This window comes from Colias philodice, chromosome 25 (genome assembly GCF_061535455.1).
Source record: "Colias philodice isolate Cphi_HAF_F1 chromosome 25, ilColPhil1 Martin Lab GWU primary, whole genome shotgun sequence".
NCBI lineage: Eukaryota > Metazoa > Arthropoda > Insecta > Lepidoptera > Pieridae > Colias > Colias philodice.
Genome location: NC_143110.1, coordinates 1158821 through 1179908, shown reverse-complemented (window position 1 = coordinate 1179908; position 21088 = coordinate 1158821). Strand labels below are relative to the sequence as shown.

The 21088-nt window shown below is 34.1% G+C and overlaps 1 protein-coding gene across 1 annotated transcript; it reads left to right on the top strand.

Annotated features, from left to right (window-relative positions):
- The first annotated feature begins 541 nt into the window (after window positions 1-541).
- Window positions 542-15731, top strand: LOC149477172 (centrosomal protein of 104 kDa). The gene is made up of 20 exons (XM_089710853.1): window positions 542-581; window positions 4119-4277; window positions 4885-5020; window positions 5567-5654; window positions 5994-6183; window positions 6650-6861; window positions 7342-7512; window positions 7849-8011; window positions 9045-9137; window positions 9360-9514; window positions 9884-10110; window positions 10422-10559; window positions 11468-11599; window positions 12335-12548; window positions 12834-13229; window positions 13440-13851; window positions 13931-14024; window positions 14265-14404; window positions 15219-15314; window positions 15576-15731. Exons 1-20 carry the CDS (start codon window positions 542-544, stop codon window positions 15695-15697), a joined length of 3378 nt encoding a protein of 1125 aa, XP_089566979.1. The 3' UTR covers window positions 15698-15731.
- Window positions 15732-21088: the final 5357 nt, after the last annotated feature.

Here is a 21088-nt window from a genome sequence, read left to right as displayed (position 1 = left end):
ACTTATATTGTATTAGAATATGACAATTTTTTGATTCATTCGTAAAAAAATAAAAAATATTAGTACACTTGGCTTCTAAAATGGGTCTAAATCTCATCAATCGTTTTATTGATTAATTGTAATATTTATAATGTTCATTTAAACCTCGATCATTCACACAAGAACACCACACGTTCGATGAATAAATACCCTTTTTGTTTTCCCGTCAAAATTGTCTGACAGCTAGTTTTTGGCGCGAGAACGAAATTTTTGTATTTCCTGCGCCCCCCGCTAGATGGCGCTGATTTATAAAAGTCATGTTCAACCAAACAGTAGTATTGATTTTCACCATTCTACAATACCGCTTTCTTCGTCCACACCTCCACCCCTATTTATTTAATATTATACATTTTTACTTAGTTTAACAAAACCGAAAGCAGTGATGTGATTCCTAACAGTTATATAAAATGATAAAGTGCACTTTTTCTTGACACATTGTAAAAAAACATTAAAAAATATGGAAGAGAAAATTAGAATTTTCCGTGTCGCAAGATAGAGTAAAATGCCAAAACGAATACCGTTCCACGTAGTTTATGCAACAAGTAAGTAACTCTACATTTTTGCTTTTAAATTTAATAAAGAATTGCCTGCTCTATAGTCAAATCCTGTAATTTTTTACCATTATATAACAAAGATCGTGTGTGCTCAAAATGTAATCCATATTATTATTTATCCACAAAATTTAAATACATATGAATTATGATAGACATAATTATTAATTAGGCTATATTCTATCATTACATAAATACAATTATGATCTATACCGGCATCATACTTTAGATCCGGCATCGAGATTTGGACAAATCTCAAAGGAAAATAAAATGTAATAGAGCAAAAGCTTAGAATGAATGAAGACTTTTTTAATATTATTCTTATTAGATTAACCCACGTGTTGGTACATAGGTATATGGCAATTCTTTTAAATAATTTCGACGCTGTGTTTTGTGGTTTTTGTTTTACATTCCCGTAGATATGTTTTTGCTCATAAAAGATGCTTTATCATATTTAATCACAAACATTCTACCCACGGCTTCGCCCACGTAGTCTAAAACCACGAAAAGCACGCTATAGAAAGATTAAAATTGAATAAAATCGGTGCAGTAGTTTTTGAGTTTATCGAGAACAGACAGACTCGCCGGATTTTTATGTATAGTGGAAGACTATGTTTAACTATATGAATTTGTTAATTTGCATATAAGATAAGAAAAATAGAAATTAAATAAATAGTAAATAATGCAATAGTTCGATAGACAAGGTTAATGTTATTCTGGGTTAAATAATGCCGCCTTAAATTGATAAGGTACCAGAAGTACCAGGTACCAGAAGCGTATAGAATTCCCAAAAAAAAAAAAAAATTCCCTTATGTCTTGCGAAGTTGGACACCATACCCATATCGTAAATAAATATATAATTTTTGATGTTCGATGACGAATGAAAACGAGTGATTTATTATTTTATAAGATTTGCAAGGATTTAAAACTATTTATTTTGGCTAAATATTTCCGTAGCATGGCGTAGCACGGCGTAGCAGTTTTTGAGTACCCTTGTATTCTATATCTATACTAATATTATAAAGCTGAAGAGTTTGTTTGTTTCAACGCGCTAATCTCGGGAATTATTGGTCCGATTTGAAAAATTATTTCAGTGTTAGATAGTCTATTTATGGAAGAAGGCTATATATCATCTCGCTAAGACCAACAGGAGCGTGTTAACAATATTAATAATTATTTAACAGAAATATTAGTGCATACTTGCTTTGAAATAAAACAATATGTATATTACTTCTATTTGTTCATGACGAGTGACTTTACTATAATACTCTAGATCTCTCTTATGTTGTCCTTCTCCCATCCTCTATAATCATTATGATAAAGTGTAGGCATTCATTTTAAAATCGATAAGAACTTTTGATATTTTATTTTAAATTTCACCGTTGAGCCACACCTGCATTGCAGTTGCTTCAAACAAAATTAAAGTGTAATGATGCAATTATGGTAGTGATTACAGACTAACGAAGTTTCTTGTGCATTTTATATAGCTTTTAAATATTTTTTGCTTTTAAATTTTCATTTATAGGAATTGAAATGGGTTAAATTATGTTCGAAATATTTCAGTAATAAAGCGAGCATGTTGAGAGTTTGTATGGAGAGATGTTTTTGATTGATACTGAATACCTAATTATTCTGTCGTGCTGCAATTATAGTTAACTAGCATTCCACCCGCAGCTTTGCCCGCGCAGTCAAAGAAAAACCCGCATAGTTCCCGTTCCCGTGGGGTTTCCAGGATAAAACCTATCCTATGTGTTAATCCAAGTTACCCTCTATATGTGTGCTAAATTTCATTGTAATCGGTTCAGTAGTTTTTGTGTGAAAACCATACATACATAATTACAAACCTTTCATCTTTATAATATTATATAGTATAGATGTATTCTTCGCTATTATTCTATTTTATTCATTGAAAATTATAAGAACAATCTATTGAGGCAGTTATTTTTTTTATAGGTAGGTATATTTAACGTTCTCAAGTGCGTATTAACGAATTAGGTTTTTCCAAATACCTTTGCTATAGGTCGTGCTAAATACCGATTTCCATACATTCCTACTTAATTATATCGCTATAATAACCAAATGATCTAGATAAAATTACCTTCAGACATTTTATTATAGAGAACCAAATAACAAAGAAAACAAAGTAAGAATGACTAAGTATCTTTCACAAAGTTCGTACAAAGGAACTCGGTTACATGCTTATAAAATATTAAAACTATCATTAGCCTTTCCGATCGATAACAACGACCTATATCTATACGTGGTTCTATATAGATATCATCTATTATAATATCTATTGTATCTATGATTCTAGTTCACAAGGTTATGTATAAAATTATAATAGACTAGCGGTCCGCCCCGGCTTTGCCCGTGGTACATATTTCGCAATAAAAGGTAACCTATGTTCTTTCTCAGGGTCTAAAGATTATCAGTGCCAAATTTCATCAAAATCGGTCCATACATACAAACTTTTCCTCTTTATAATATTAGTACATATTAAGATTAGTATAGATGTATTGGGGTGCCGATTGCTATAAAAGCTTGGCGAAAGATATGGGGAATATTTAAATAACTTATATTTGACAGATTTCTTTGTTCGTTTATTACGATTTAGCCCAAATACTCGACCGAAATTATAAGGTAATTTTACCAACACTACATGTAAATTATAAAAAAATGGGCTCAAAAACGGGTCAAGCCAGACGTAGCAGACGCGTAAGTAGCAGCTAGGAGCCGCCGATTTCTAAGAGAAATTGTTGAAAAAATAAAATTGTATATAGACATCATCGAACGCAAATAATTAAGCAAATAACTTTACGCAAATAAATAAGCTTGTGGTCTTTTTTGAAATATTATAACACTTACCAGCAGACCGTGAATTCATTTTAGTTTTCTAAGCATTCAATAATTTTATAGCTCCTGGTAGTTTTTCGGTAGAGTTGATTAATTAAATCGCAATAATCTGCAATATTTTTTAAAAGTAATTTGCCAGCTTCCACAATATAGCAGACCGTTTCTTACAGATTAAAATAAAATCAATAACATCTTCTTTTCTTCTTCTTATATATAAAAATGAATCGCAAAATGTGTTGGTAAGCGCATAACTCGAGAACGGCTGAACCGATTTCGATAATTCTTTTTTTATTATATTCCTTGAAGTACGAGAATGGTTCTTATGTAGAGAAAACGTAAACATGTACCACGGGCGAAGCCGGGGCGGACCGCTAGTTATGAATAAATCCCGTTTAAAATCTGCTCAAGTTTATAAGTAAAGTAGTTAAGATAGTACATATTTAGTTTTACGTATAATACTCACGTAGGCAAATCAAACACTAATTAATATCCTATTTATTATAAAAAATTACTATGCTCTACTACTCTTACCTATATAAAAAAGAAAGGAAGAAAGAAACCAATTATTCCAACATTTATATGCCTTTACCTGTTCGATTTTTATATCTATTCTTTAAAATTTCTTATTTATTAACGAATGCTATAATAAAACTAATTATCAAATACGCTTCCCAGGTGAAGACAGCTCGTACCCAGCATGCGAGCTGAACTCCCAAGGGCCCGCCGTCCGCGGCTGGCGGAGCGCCGGGCCTCCGCCCCACGAGCTCCTCCTTCGACTATCTGCGGTTACCAGTATACACAAGTTGCAGCTGCTTGCTCATCATCAGCTTATACGTGAGTTTTGGTTTATGGAATTGGAAATGGTCGTAATTGAAGTGAAACTTCTTTATCGGGGTTGGAAAAAAATTGAGTGTAACATTTTTTTCGTTACGCGTGACATTTTTCCGTTACGCGCCATATTTTTCTTATCCCTACCACGCGTGATTCGACGTATTTCTGTAAAGTTGCATATAGTAAATTATTTTTTGAAAAATAAAGTCATAAAGAAGTTTCACTTCTTACGTGTGTACACTAGTACACGCACACATTTTTTTTTTCATAATTTATCTTTAGGTAGGTATTTGGAACTGTTGAAGTTGGAAATGATGAGGTGTATGTTGTTTAAAATTTTAAAGGCAAGCAGTAAGAAATAATTTTGCAAAGAAAAACTTCTGATTCTATTACTTTTGTTCGGGATAATAGAAAATTCTAACATGGTGCTTACGCGCTAAATATATTTGAAGCTTCTTATTTAGACAGAGGGATTTTTGTTTAAGGTTTCCTGTGGCAGGGCGTAAGGTGTTTTTCTGTATATCATTTTAAATTGGTAGCATGGAATTTTACTAACTTCTTATGTAATAAAGGTTTTATTTCATATTGTTCTAAATGATCGGTTTTCTAGCGGCATGCGTAGAAGTGCTGGTATCTGGTGGTCTCCTATCAGAGGGCGCTGCGACCCCCTGCGGAGCCACCTACACCAGCGTGGGCAGAGTCACCCTCGTGAGACCCGCACCCCAAGCCAGGACGAGGGAATTAAGGTAGGATATAATTGAAGCTTCTTAAATTTCGCATAAGATCGTGATGGAAATATTGATCTTGATAGTGAGGGCGCAAAACTGTGTACTTGTTGTTCTCGTCATTAGTCATTACTACTTCTTCTACTAGTATATGACTAATAATATAGCTCTACCATGTCTCTCTATCATCCAAATTTGTGTTCTTACAAGTTACAACAGTTTTTCATTACTATATAAATATTCCACTGGAAGACACAGGCATTCTTAATTATTTATGGTCATAAATGGCCATAATCCACCAAGTTGGCTGTATAACTCAGCGAGTGTGGAGTTTTATTGCAGTTCATTCATTTAATTTATTATAAACTAGCGGTCCGCTCCGGCTTCGCCCGTGGTACATATTTCGCAATAAAAAGTAGCCTATATCCTTTCTCGGGTATCAAAATATCTCCATACCAAATTTCATGTAAATTGGTTCAGTAGTTTAGGCGTGATTGAGTAACAGAAAGACAGACAGAGTTACTTTCGCATTTATAATATAATAATATATAGTATGGATTATTACAGATCAGCAGCACTTCCAGAACCAACTGTAGCTAGATTCGTGAAGCTCAGACTGTCTGGACCACATCCACCAGCTAAAGAAGATGACCAGGTAAAAGACAAGTAATTTAAAATAAAAATAATTAGATTTTTTAAATGTGTTCGATAAAACTAATCAATATTACGTACTCACCTAATTGATAAAAAATATTACATTCTTGAGCAACGCTTTTAAACAATTACAATATGAACTATTTATCATCAAGATGGATACTTCTCCTTGCTAAAAATGGCTCAGTCAATTTGATAAACGCCAATCATTTAAGAATACTTATTTATATAACTTCATGAATCGGGAATTAACATTAATTAGGTAGCTACTTTAAAGATGCCATAAAAATAAAACTTTGTTTCATAGTAAAACAATAGTGATGATGATGATGTTCTGCAGGTAGCATTAATGGCAGTAAACGTGCTCGGAGATGAAGTAGAAGAAGAAAACAAAGCAGAAAACAGTCCAGCAGCTAAAGCAGAAGTCAGCTTCTCTCCATATGACGATCTAGCATTTATTATGTATGTTGATAATGAAATAGCTGACTTGGTGAGGAACTTGGATGAAAAGAAACGGGTCGCTGTTGCTGGTAAGCTTATTATAGAATCTGAAACCACCGTTAGTTGACTGACTATCATATTGATAGGCTCTTTATTAGAGGTATTTAGATTATCTTCTGCTTAAAATGAAACTTTGTAGTTTAAGAGTACTTCCATACGTCCATATTTAATCGATTATTACTACTTCTACGTCTATAACTACATATTTAATAATTACTGTCTATTACTATATCTACAGCGTCATATTATGTCTCTACTTACCTATATATCTACGTTTAAATAGTTCCGGCCCAAGTGGAGCGCGGCCACGTTTATATATTATGTACTATGTAAATCTACGTCGTAATCTTTGCCTTTTGCAATATCTTCGTCTATGTCTATTATTCAATTCTTCCCTGATTCTCTATCTTTAACTATTTCAACATATTCTGTTTCCATATCCGAACCTTTATCTACATTTGTATAACATGTTTTTTTCATCTATTTTCACTCCAGAGGAGCGTTTCGAATACGCCAGACGTCTCAAATCCGCGGGCTCTGCGCTCGCAGCCGCCGGTATCCGCATTGGTCGTTGGCGCTTGCGCAAGCGCACCGCAGCTGCACGGGACGACTTCGAGCTCGCGCGGCGCATGCGTGATAGGATCGCGGATGCGTTAGTGGGGGTTAAGGAGGATCCCGAGTTGTTGAGACTGTTTGAATATGATGGGGTGAGGTTTGAAAGAATAAAGTATAAACCTTCAATGCAATTATGTCAGTGTGGATTGAGTGAATGCAAAATTCTAAGTATTTTAAAAATATTTTAAAATGTATTTTAATAAAACCTAGTCTGGAAGTCTGCATAAAAAACATCTGTAAAATCTTATACTTTGTAAAATAATGCAATTACAAATCAAATTGTTTTGAAAAAAAATAATAATAACAGGAATTTAAAGATTACGGTGCAATATTTTCTATTAAACTATAATGAAGATAATTTAAAGAAACAAAAAAATAGCACCTCTCTTGTATCGGCTCTAGCTGCTGTTACATAAATTTAATACACAAAGAGTCAATACACAGGGCATATACGTTAAAACAAAGCACTTAATACCCTATATGGTACCTATTATAATGAAATGAAATGAAATGAACTTATTTTGTCCAAATTCCATTAACCATAACATTTAAAGTTATTATGTTGCATACAGCCGGACTCCCGAAACGACTCATCAATGCCACAAGCGTACGACTTCTCTCACCACCTGTCCCCATCCGTGGCTGCCGGTGCCATGAGCCTGGACATCCCGTCCCCAGTCCCACCGATAGAACATGAAGATAACCAGTTCAATGGGCTGGATGAACCGGACCATATTTCTGCTGTGAGTTGGTTGACTTTATTAGAGTTATGTTACAGTATCTATGGCTTCGCCTGAATTTTAATAAAAAAAAATTATACTCAGTTCATCTAATAAAAAAATTTATTCTGTTATTCAATAGTCGGGACAGTATGAGTATATGTATATCGAAACTAGATTATTTGCTTAACTGCATTGAATAAATCTGACAGACTTACAAATTAGCTTACAGAATTCAAAATTTATGCTATTAGAGAAGGCAGAAACACTTCGATTAAAAAAATGATAGTCATATTTACGTAGCCCATTCGAATAAACTGTATGAATTGGAACTTAGTAGTACCTATTTTAAATTTCCAGTCACCCGTCCACATTCTACAAGAAGACCCACAGCCAGAGCCAGAAGTTATACAAATAGCACAAGAAGAAGAAGAGAAAGTAGACGTTCAGAAGAAAGAAGAAGAAGAGTTGCGGAAAGAGACAGACAGTCCACGGAGGAGCATCACTCCTAACGCTGCTAATGGTAATAATTCATGTTATAGTGTGACAGTTTTTTATGTTTGAATGTCTGTATATTGTGGAACGGCTGAACAGAATACTGACATAAAGATTTAAAAACGACTCTACGGTAAAACCGAGCGCGCCATCCAACGCGTCCAAAATGCTTGTGCCCGCTTCTGTTTTGGTATACCGAGACGCGAACATATTACACCGTACCTCAATAAAAAGGGCATCTTAAAGATGAAGGGAAGACGAGAGCTTCATCTAGCGGGCCTAATGTTTAAGATTATTAGAACTGGTAAGCCTGTTTACCTGTATGAGAAACTGTCGTGGGCTAAAGATTCGCATGAACTAAATACACGAAGTAAAGCAGATAATAAACTGACCATTCCAAAACACCGATCTACAGGTTTCAGAGGAGGGTTTAAGTTTTCTGCCACTAAAATCTGGAATGATCTCCCTCCCCCACTAAGATTAGATATGGCATATGTAACTTTTAAAAAAAAACTCAAGATCTTTTTAATAAAAAAACAGATTAGTGGTGATAATTAAAAACTCAACCTCTTTAGCGTTGAATATGTATTTGTGGTATTATGTATAATATGTGAACGTAACATAGTAGTGAACTGACGATTCCTTTTTATTGTATTGTTTTTCCGTTGTTATAATATATATATATATAAGTATATAGTAGATAATTACGTAGGCAGATTGTTGGCGGCGAACCTCAACTCCAAGGCCAGACTGAAAATCAGCGCTGTAGTAAGTACTCTCGAGTCAAACAGCATAGCTGAGTCTGGGCCTTTTGCCACAAAAATACTTTTATTTTATTTTCTTATTTTTGTTTATTTTTATTTTCAATTTTGTTATTAGGTTAAGTAGATTTTAAGTTTTTTTTGTATCCAAATTATTGTGGCAATAAATACATTTCATTTCATTTCATTTCATTTCATAAATAACAGTAATTTCTTATAAATACATATTTAAGGCTGTTTGTGTCAATTCCAATTTATGAACCAAAAAAAAATGGTAATTTCTAAATTTCTGCTTTGCAGGTTCCTTGATACGAAGAAGAAATAAAAGTGCCGGTCCGAGATCAACTTTCGAAGCGTACGAGGAAAGACTTTTACCAGCTCTAAGACAGTATGTTTGATAAAATACATTCAATCATATTTATTAAACTGTATTAAATTTCGCTAGAATAGGAGGTATAATGCTTTAATAACACAATAGTGCTTGCTTTTTTAGGTATTTTCACAGATTAAATAGCCTTAAATTCTTCTGTAATACTACATAATATAATAATATCATGTATTGTGTATTTTAGTAAAATCATATTTTCTGCGTACTGTTTTGTATTTATTCCAATAATAATTCTAGTTCGCACACCAACGAATACTTACGTGATACTCGCGAGGAGGAAGGCAGTGCAACGGGCACGTCTCACGCGCGCGCCGTCCACAAGCTGAATGAGAGAGAACGAAAGCAGGCCGCGCTACCTATACTTATTTTTGGATACCCTCTTGTAAGTTAAATTTAATTTAAATTAATGTATAATTTATAAATTGAATAATTATGATTAGATGGCGGCAATGTTTTACGATTATGGATTTACAATTATTGAACATTTCTCATTTGGAAATTCGATTTTTAAATTGAGTTTTTTTTAGTTGTTTATTAAGTATCAAGAATTGCTCTACCAGGCTCTATCTGAAGCGAGATTTCTTTTTTAAGTTTCAAAATCACTAAAAGAAAATTATGAAATTAGTAAATTACTTTAAACTTTAGAGGCTATGGGAATAATTAAATAGAATTATAAAACCTTAAATTCTTCTATAAGTTTGCTTTTGCTTCCTGATTTCTTTCCTTACACTACCACTTACATAATTTACAGGTAGAAAAGTTCTTCTCGAAAAACTATTTGGATAAAGAAGAAGGTCTAGCCCGTCTTCGAGCTGAACTAACCTCTCCATCGAATGGGAGCACCAAAACGTCTCCGAACAAAACTGCAAGAGCCGCCGCCATTTTGTTACAGAGGGCGCTGAGGGATAAAGTGTTCTCAGTTTATAGTCAAGCGAATGAAGTGGTTAGGGTACTGTTTAAGGATTTTGTGCCGGATCGGTAAGTTTTCTTGATCGAATCAGATTTGTCGATTTGATCGTGTAATAGAGAAAAGTTCTTTTTTTTAATGAACTATAATTTTGTAATTACCTAGCCTTTAATAAAACTGCGTTTAATCCATCGTTAAAAAATTTAAAGTTTAATGCTGCCCTAATGCATCAACATGTTAAATGATTCTTGTTTTATTGACTTGCTAGGATTGATCTACGATTTTTTATTTTTGTCTTGGACAATCACGATAACTACCTTTAAGTCCACTTGGCTTTACCCTTTCTATTCAATACTAAAAGTAGTCTTCACTATTTTCCCAGGGTATGTGCAGCAGAAGTAGGGCGTTGCTTGGAGCGGCTACTACCAGAGCTACTCCGCGCGTGCGGCGACCCCGCCCCGCGCGTGCACTCCACCGCGCAGCACACCGTGCTCACTGTGGCCGACTGTCCACACGTCAGGTGATATCTCTATCCATACCAATAATAAAATTGGTTCATTCTTCCATCGATCGTCGAGGCGCACAGATTCTAGGCATCGCCATATGGTGGACGTTCCATGTACCCGGACTAAGCGGTTCGATTCCACATTCTTCATCCGAACCGCGAGGGACTGGAACGCGCTTCCTGAATCTGTGTTCCCCGACGAGTACAATATGGGGGTCTTCAAGCGAAGAGTGAACCGGTACCTACTAGGGAAGCGCGTACCATCTTAGACCGCATCCAGCTTTCCATCAGGCGAGATTGTGGTCAAGCGCTTCCCTATCTAGAGTAAAAAAAAAAAAAAAATGGTGTGTCGTTTGTAATATTAACCTTTTTACTATATGCATATGGATGTAATTATCTTGTTTTAATCTAGAAATATTTATATGTATAAGTACATAATATATCACTAAACTTGGACGGTTTTATAACTATATTCCTAGTGAGATAGTAATGGATCGCTTTCGTATTTATTTCGTATTTATTACTGTAAGATAGACGGCCTTGTCTATCTTACTGCGACACATACACGGTACATATACCAAAATTGTAATTGTTCCCAATTTTTTCTGCCTGTCTATTTGTTCTGGCTTATTTCTGGACCGATTTTAACGGAAATTTCACTGACAGATAGCCGATTTAATGAGGAGTAACTTAGGGTACTTTTTATTCTGACATTTGTTATACGACGGAGGAATATAATATAGAGGAATTATTGTAAGACCGCATCCTTTTTCTCAGCCTTTCTTGTCTTGTGATATACTTTTCTCCCTAACCTTTAAAAAAATGGCAACCCAATTCCAGGGGACTGCAAAGTTCACTCCAATAAAACTATTAAGACTAATTAACTTATTTGGTCACCGTAATAAGAATAAATTATCTTCCAGGAGCTTACACATTATACCACAACAGCTTGTGAGACCAGTAGCGGCATCAATGCACCCAAGGTTAGCGCTGTCTCGTCTGCAAATGCTGGAACAGCTTATATTGAGCCATGGAATATCGACTGACAAGAATAGGTATGAATTATTTTCCAGGATTTGTTTAAATATCGTTTGGTGTAAGCATCCATATCTACTAATATTATAAATGCGAAAGTAACTCTGTCTGTCTGTTACTCAATCACGTCTTAACTACTGAACCAATTTGCATGAAATTTGGTATAGAGATATTTTGATACCCGAGAAAGGACATAGGATAGGTTTTATCCCGGAAATCCCACGGGAACGGGATTTCTTTGAAAACGCGGGCGAAGCCGCGGGCGGAAAGCTAGTATGGTATATAAGGTGATATAAGGTGTGTTATTTTCATTTATATAGGTTCGATTCTTGGCTAGGACTTGCTTCTATTATTAATTTATTTTACAAAAATTGGATAACGTTGTTTTTATGAAAATCGAACTTGTGACTTAATGATTTATTTCAGCGCTTTCGATATTCCTTATAGTTTTGGATTTCGCCTACCATGTTTAGTTGAAATTCAACCTGTATATTATTAGTCAGATAATAAAAACAATGACACCAACTCCTCTATTATTTCAAACTCAAACTCAAACACTTATTTATTCAATTAGACTTCTTCTAGAAGCACTTTTGAAACGCCATTACATATTTTTAACATTTACCACCGATTCGGAAAGCAGTATCTACGGAGAAGAACCGGCAAGAATATTATATGTCTTAAAATGTGTGAATAAATGTAATATAGGTCGATACCCGTCGATATATCTAATCAAACTAACTTACCATACGCAGTGGGCTAACAGTCCGCCGCCTAGCCGAATGCGGTGCGGCGGGTGCACAACACGCAGCAGGTGCGGTGCGCGCAGCGGCTGAACGCATCCTCCTCGCGGCATACGCGCGTTCGCCGCGCGTAGTACGTGCGCAACTACCGCCCGATGATGCGGTGACGAGACGCAACTTGATCTATCGGCATTTGTTCCAGCAGTTTGATAGGATTGATATGCAGGTAGGCTAGATGTCTATTTCAGCGTGATTTCAGCAAACAAAAAAGCAGATTATTCATCGATGATTCTGAAAATATGTAATACGTAGAATCGATACGTATCTTAAGTAATTTAAATGAACAATAAAATTTTCTTCCTAGGTAAATATGTATATTATGACTATTACTGACACACACACACACACATTACATTATTTGTGCTTAAGTAATTTTTTTCTTTTGTTCCCCATTCAAACGAAATAAAAAGTTACAAATTATTATTCTATCCTCCAACCTTGATAATTCCAGAAAATTTTAAACCAAGCACCCACCGAAGAACAAATTCTTAACGGCACCGAATCAGTAGACTCCACGCTCGAAGCCAGCACAGCACAATCCACCCGCAGTGGTACCACCGTCAGTGGAATGTCTACTTCCATTGGAATGACTGCCTCCATGGACGCTACGTCATCATACACGTTGAAATCCAGCGCCAGCAGCGCTACACTAGCGCCATCTAGTTTAAGTGGTAGTTTTACCACTTCTAGAACAAAGAGTAGTTTGAAGAAAACACCGACTAAGAAGTATGCAACGACTCGACCGTCGAAGGATAGTACTAATTATCCCGGATATAATAAGTTGAGATTGGATAGCGCTGTGAGTCCGAAACATTCGCCGCGACCATCTACTGTTGGAAATGAGAAGGTGAGCGAACTTTTAACTAAATATTATATTTCCAACATCCGTATCAAATATTGAGAAAAAATAAGTAGAAATTACAATGTGTTCGTGAAAAAGCTTGTTTAATAAAAGCTTTGAATTTCAAGCTTTTGTGGTTCGGTAGATTACCTTATATACTCTATGTGTAAAGTCACTTTTTGACTTAATAAATTAAGTATAGCACATTCTTTTCAGGTCCACTTCCAAGAAAGCCAAACAGAAGAAGTTATATACCGTCGATCAAATAGAAACTTCGAGAATCGCCATTCCATGATACATTACGACCATGACACCTCAAAGCCTAACCTAAAAGAGCGTCCAGCTACAGTTTATGAACCCTTACATCTAGAATACAGAGATTCACCAACTTTAGGCTCTCCAAAAACTTCTAAAAACGAACTCAGAAGTTTGGATTCCCTGCCTATAGATTCTCCTCAGCTTTCCAGAATGGATTTACGAGATTCTGATAGAAGTCTAGATTCCCCAAAATTGAGAGCAGATTACTTTAGAGATACTGGTCTAGAGTCACCAAAATTAGTAGCTGGGGTCAGAAACATGCACTTGGATGATCACAGCCAAATGGACGAGAGTGGATATTATAGCCCAGGTATTCATAGTGATAACATTGTTCTTCTTATTATCTATTTTTAGATAAATTCCTATAAATAATTGTATAATTTCGTTAGGAAGACGACAACAAGTGAACGAGACTCATTTCGATGTGTATGAGGCGGTCGGCACGGAAGCAAGCACAGAGACAACCCCTGAACCGGTTTGCAAGTATGTACATGTGATTAAAATGCATGCAATTTGACTAATTAATAGCGAAAATTTACTTTTATTCTATTTTTTTCACTCACGATAGTTGAATCATGTCATCTTTCTTTGACATCTATTCGTGTGTGCGTTAGTGTGCCGTTTTTGATGATTTTATGTTGTGTTGGTCTAATAAATTTATATCTATTTACCCATATTTACTTATAATATCATTGGTAGTTAACAACAGTTATTTAAAAACAGTACATCATGCACGTGGTGCGGTCGGCGCGTGCGTGCAGCTGCGTTAGAGACGCACTACTGGCGTCGCTGCGTCGTGCTCGCGCGGTGTCCACACTGCCGCCTCGCGCTTGAAGCGCGCGCGCTTCACACACACTTACTGGGTGAGGAATTGTGCTTTTTATTTTATTTTATACAGGGTGTCCCGCTCTTGGTATACTAAGCGCGAAGGAACTTGTAGTTTTGCATACACTGATCACGTAAAAAATACTTTAAAAAAAAATTACGTCCAAAATTTTTTGCTAAATTTTTCCTGAAAATCCATGTTTTCTTCTCTAGCTTCGCGCAGCCGGCATATACCGCTTCTCTAATATGAGCATTTTATCTATGAAAACATAATCTTAAACGATAGCTCACGTGCTGGTGGCAAAGTTGGGCGGCTCGCTTGTTATGGGTGTACACATAGAGTTTTAAGAATTCATCTATTTGAAAAAAAAATGCGTCTGGAATTTTTTAATTATTTTTTACGTACTTACTCAGCGTATGCAAAACTATAACCTCCTTTGAGCTTAGTATACCAACAGTGGGACACCCTGTATATGTAACATGTAGAGCTGGTTGTAAGCTTGCTGATAACCGACCAAGCTTAGTGTTTTTATTTAACTTGTTTCATATTGTAGACACAGAAGTGGTTTGATGGTAAGCGATCGCCTGTGGACTTTCGCCTATTATCTTTAAATAAATCTCTTAGGTCTTATTCAACAAATTCTACAAAAAATAATCAGAGGTTCCACATTTTGGTTTAATTGAAGAACTGGTTTTGAATCCACCGCTACTTTTTTTCCACTTTGCAAGTTTTAAAAACATACTGAACTCAAATAATTATTTTTTTTTAAATCTCTGAATATAACTCTGCTTGGAGCCTAACTTAAACTGTTCTGTTCAGTAACAACATTTCATTGTATCATGTGATTTCAGAGGAGTGCTCTATGAGTGAAGGTCTATGGAAAGCTTGTCAGAAATGCGGCGCCGCGCTACGAACTGATGAGAGCGATTATCATGCGAACTGCATCCGTAAGTTGATTAAATTTTTTTTGGTTCTGAGTTAGAATATCATTCGAACATTGCTTATTTGGTTTCAATACTCAGTAAAGATATGTTGAAAAAAAACCCACAGTCGTAGCGTACACAATTTAAATTCAATTCCAAAATATGTATATTAAATGTGGTTGGGAGGGCAAAAAATATTATCATCTATATCGTTTACTTATGGTATTTACAATTCTGCCATCTTTTTCCCTCTACATTATTATTTTATGCATATTTGATTTGCAGCTCTTGGCCTGGACGAATGGAAATGCCCATATTGCTTCACAAACGTATTAGCCCGGGATCTTCCCTGGCAGAGGCATCTAATGCAATGTCCAAGGAATCCGCGACTAACACAATCTTCGTAACTTGTTCTTCAGTTACTTCATCATCATCATCTTCACCTGGTGTTCTATGAGTGAAAACTTTAATAGCAAAAGTGTGTATTAATTTTCAGTGCTATTTATAAATCGTTCTTTACTTTTTTTATAAACTGTGTTGAATAGATATGTGAAAGTTGTGATCGGCACAAGCAAAACTTAAAGTTGTGTTTTATAGAATACGTAAACTGCCACACTTGCGGTAGCTTATAACACCAAGCCTAAGCCTAATTCCTCTATTACATTTATTTAAAATGTCCGAATTACAATTTATAAATGTTTTATCTGGCTATCTGCATTCTGCTTACATAACAAACAATACACATGTGTATTGACGATTTTTAACTCGTCTTGTGCTAAAAAGGCCGCCAGTGTGGACGCAGCTTTATACAAATTCAAATCCGTTTGGAAAGTCGCACTTATTCTATCACGAAAAACATAATACAAACATATATTCAGAACAGAACAGAATATCAATATACCTACATTCTATACTATAGCATGTATAGGATGTGTGTATTAAAATTATGTTAATTTTGACGCTTTATTATTATTTTAATAAACTAAATGAAAAACTAACCTCAATGTCAATTCCTAACCGTCTTATTTTCGAGTCCGTATTTTACCGTCCACACGATATTATTCCGTCACGCACAATGATCAGTTTGCGTTTAAAAACGATTATAAATTATTAAGATTATTAAGCTTCATTAATCTATAGTTATTAATTATTTGTAATGTAAAATTGCAGCTTGTTTCTGAACTGAGAAGAGAATTAGTGATTTGTTTTGGAATTCGAATTCTATTTCAAACAATTTGGTACTTTCTGAACTAATCTTAAATAAATAACAACTTAAAATATGAAGTGTCATGTATTATCAAGAAATTGGTAATCAGAGCATCATTTCATTCTAAATTTTCATGTGCATATCCTAATTTTTTTAAAATAAAAAATAATCAATTCAGAAACTGGCTGCAAAACTTTTTAATTATTGTTTGAAATGACGTGCCATATTTTTAAGTGACAGCGCGGGAAAACTCGCTTGTATTTTTAATCTGTATTTATTCTGACCATAGATATTATACTAAATCCCCGTCCCAAGTATCAGTAATTTTCTAAATAAGTTAAGGTATTATCCAATGTTAAATAAGTATAATATCGGATTATCAAGCAATACTTTTTAATATGTTATCTTTATGGTTTATTGTTATTACCTTGGTTATTACTTTAAGTTTGGAATCATTGAAACTTTCGCGTTGTTTATAGTTGTCATGAATGAGAAGCGATGTATTTAAAAGAACAACTTTTAATGTTTTAAACCTTATGTAGGACGTAGTATAGGTTAATAGGGAAAATTTCTAGTAATTAAAAGTAGTAATACTAAATTTAAATAGGGTAGATAAACCACATCACCCCTGTGATACTGGGTCGCGGTCATTGAATCAGAAACTATATCTAACATCTATTTCTTGGACGTATAACAAATTTAAATTTTGTAGAATATTTTTGAGAAACAATTACTTACTCAAACAAATATTCCCGTCTCATCCGAGATTTTTTTAATACTTTTTCGGTTTTCCTTGTACTTGTAGGTCTTAGGACTAACCTACCTATAGAAAAATATTATAATTTAAACAGTGATTTACTATGTACTACCACAGACTAATAATAATATACTACGTATACAAGTACTACGTAGTAATAATACCTCAATGAATTGAAACCTAAATTTAATTTATGCAGTGTTAAAATCAAATTATAAGTCGTTTTTTTATATTTACTAAGTAGCCTGAAATAGATTGTTAGGTATAGCATGGCATAGACAATTGTGAAAAAGAAAAAAAAAGCAGATGGGTTAGCTTGTTAATAATTGTTAGATTTATTACTTAATACCTATTTAAATATACTTGGATAAGAACCGATCCCATATAACTTATGCATATGCGAACATTTGTCCATACATAGTTAACATTTGCATAATGAATTAATGATTTGCGATACGTTGTAATTATATGCCATTCTAGTTGCAACAGTGATACCAGTTTGGTTATTTACGGAGTTAGGGCGTATTCAGAAAGAAAGCTTGAAACTTATAAGTGCTTATCGGCGCTTGTAAGTTTTGTGTTGTTGTGTTGTTTTTTTTTTTTCCGCGCAGGAAAATATATGAACACGCGCCGATAAGCGCTGATCGGCGCCGATAACTTCCAACAAGCGCTGTCATATAAAATTTGTTTTGGTCTTCTTCAACCTACTTCCTTTGTGTAGAACGAACCAGCGTTGACAAGCGCCGATAAGCGCTTATAAGTTTCAAGCTTTCTTTCTGAATACGCCCTAAGTACATAATACATAGCAAAATTGATATTTTTTCAGGGTAAGTAATTTATAGTGTAGAGAGTAAAACATAACTTCTAGGGTCATGATTTAACGTTGTATTTTTATGCAAACGTACCAATATGGAATGATTTGTAACGCGACATTATATTATAATTTAACGTGATAACGTTTTTAAAATCGTTTTAGTCGGGTGACATGTTCAGAAACTTGTGTCACACCAAAACCTCACGAGCGCGATCGCAGGTATAACGAGAGAGAGACGGACCGATCTCCCGTCTCATCTCGAGCGCTGCCACCAATAAGACGTTATCACGTAAACATCTCGATCGTAAACCTACTTTACAAACAACCAATTTTTTTAATATTGCACGCCTCATAAGCGAAGCGTTGAGGTGGGTACCTACTACTGTCACTTCGCGCAAAACATCTGATTTTTCAAACTTAAAATGTCTTTATGTATCATACATTGCACTTGTAAGATAATACATACACACACATATTAAGAAAAAACACTATTTTTAACATTCATGATATTTTTGATGTCATTTTTGTTATTTAAACTAGTTAAAAAACAGCTTAAAAAAGTTCTATCTTGGACGTCCGTGTGTCTGTATGTGCGGAGGATTTTCTTGTTAACACGATAGCGACCGAAATACTTTACTAATCGAGTCTTTTTTTTTTCTCTTACGCTTGAGTATGCTCAGGAATAGAACCCTTTCATTTTTCAGGGTCTGATTCGATGTAGTTTAATTGTTATTAAATAAACAAAAATAATAATTAATAAATAATTATTTAAAAAAAAATTATGAGGCGTGCACTTTTGGATTTTCCAAACTTTTTTATTCTCTTTCTATAAATTTATTTGGCAATCTTGAGTTTATTAGCTTCTTTTAGAAAAAGATGTATGAAAGTTGTAAGTGTAAACTTTTAGTATTAGTAGATTAATAATAAGAGCACCAGAATGCATTTAAGAAAGTACATTTTGTAAATAAGTGTTAATTTTCTTATAGTGGCTGTGAATTTGCTTCATATTCGTTAAACTGAGATTAGATTTATGCCTGAACAGTTTAAAACGTTAAAAAATAATTCATGACCAGTATAAACAACGGGAAAAAGGAAAATTGTTATGGGTTGTATATTTTCGTTAATAGGACTTTGTTAAATTATTTGTTTTCAATTATTTAGTGCTAAAATGGATTATTTTGTAATTTATTTAACGGAAATTAACAAAATGATATTTGTTCGTTGCTTACTTTGACAATTTAGTTCGATTGCAGTTACGATTTAAAAACGAGTTATTTTTTTAAATTGTTTCGGTTGCTATATTTTAGACACGTAATGATATTTTTATGTAATCTCAAGACTCAATTATTTTTAAGTAATAATAAAAAATGTCAATGTCCAGACTCCAGATACAATGAATAATCGCGTTTTAAAACCGTTTATCTGTCTTCAATGAAACAGTCTGGGTTTAAAGTCGCTATATTATTTCTGTTTGTGTTACTTAAATTAACGGTGTTTGTATGAACTTTAATTAATAAATAAATAAATATAAATAACAACCTAGCATGCACAACCTCACCTCAACTCCTAAAAATGCCATTAATTCTCGAATTAATTGTAAATAAAAAGTTGAATTGCGAATTTATTCTTGTATGGTATGTACATACTTCATTTACATTTTACGTTTATCTGCGCTCTGTGGTACCAACATGGCAACAACAATCAATGTGTTTTCTTGGATTTTTTTTCGTCCTGTATGGTGAGCACGTGGTGAGCACGGCTTCTCGCGATTTTAAATTTTCGCGGGAAGAGTTGCTGTTTTTTCTTTCATTAAAACATTTTTGGGCCAGTAAGTTAACATGCACGTTAATTAATAAAAACACATAATTACATTAAATTTTGGAATATGGATTATGGACTAATGTTTGAAAATGGCCAAATAAAGTGAAAGTTATTAGTAAAAAAAGTATTAACTGTACTTACTGTACCATTTTGCATCGGCGATTTTCGGATGCCAAAGTTATTACGTTGGCGGTTGGTTGTAAATGGTAACCACTAATCAACAGCTGATCAGTTTTGGCTCAATTGGTAATAATAAAGTATTTTATTGTATTTATTCACTCGAGTATTAAACGCCTTTAAATAATGATACGTTTTACGTTAAATGTAAAGCAGTATCATATTTTAAGATATTGCACGCCTCATAAGCGAAGCGTTGAGGTGGGTACTACTGTCACTTCGCGCAAAACATCTGATTTTTCAAACTTAAAATGTCTTTATGTATCATACATTGCACTTGTAAGATAATACATTCACACACATATTAAGAAAAAACACTATTTTTAACGTTCATGATATTTTTGATGTCATTTTTGTTATTTAAACTAGTTAAAAAACAGTTTAAAAAAGTTCTGTCTTGGACGTCCGTGTGTCTGTATGTGCGGATCCTTTTTCTTGTTAACACGATAGCGACCGAAATACTTTACTAATCGAGTCTTTTTTTTTCTCTTACGCTTGAGTATGCTCAGGAATAGAACCCTTTCATTTTTCAGGGTCTGATTCGATGTGGTTTAATTGTTATTAAATAAACAAAAATAATAATTAATAAATAGATATTTATTAAAAAAAAATTATGAGGCGTGCACTTTTGGATTTTCCAAATTTATTTTTAAATTAGTATATTTTCAAAATTTTATGATGGACTGAGAGCAATGAATTGAATTTTAAATTAAATGCAAGTGTGAAAGTGTGTATCTTGTATTGAATATATGTATATTTTGCCACTGGTTTCTATACAATTGACATGGTTTTACGATTTGATATACGAAGGATTCTCATTGGTTATATGCGATGGTAACCAGCGCCAAAATTCCGATAATAAATGTTAAATTCACTTCCTACAGCCTGCACAGTTAGTCTTAATTTAGGTAGAAGGTTAAGGGATAACAGCAATTTTGTATATATGCACAGGAAATGCTTTTTTAGTACTTTCAGGTTATTATTTATTTATTTATTTTGTGAATATTTGGTTACGTTCTGTC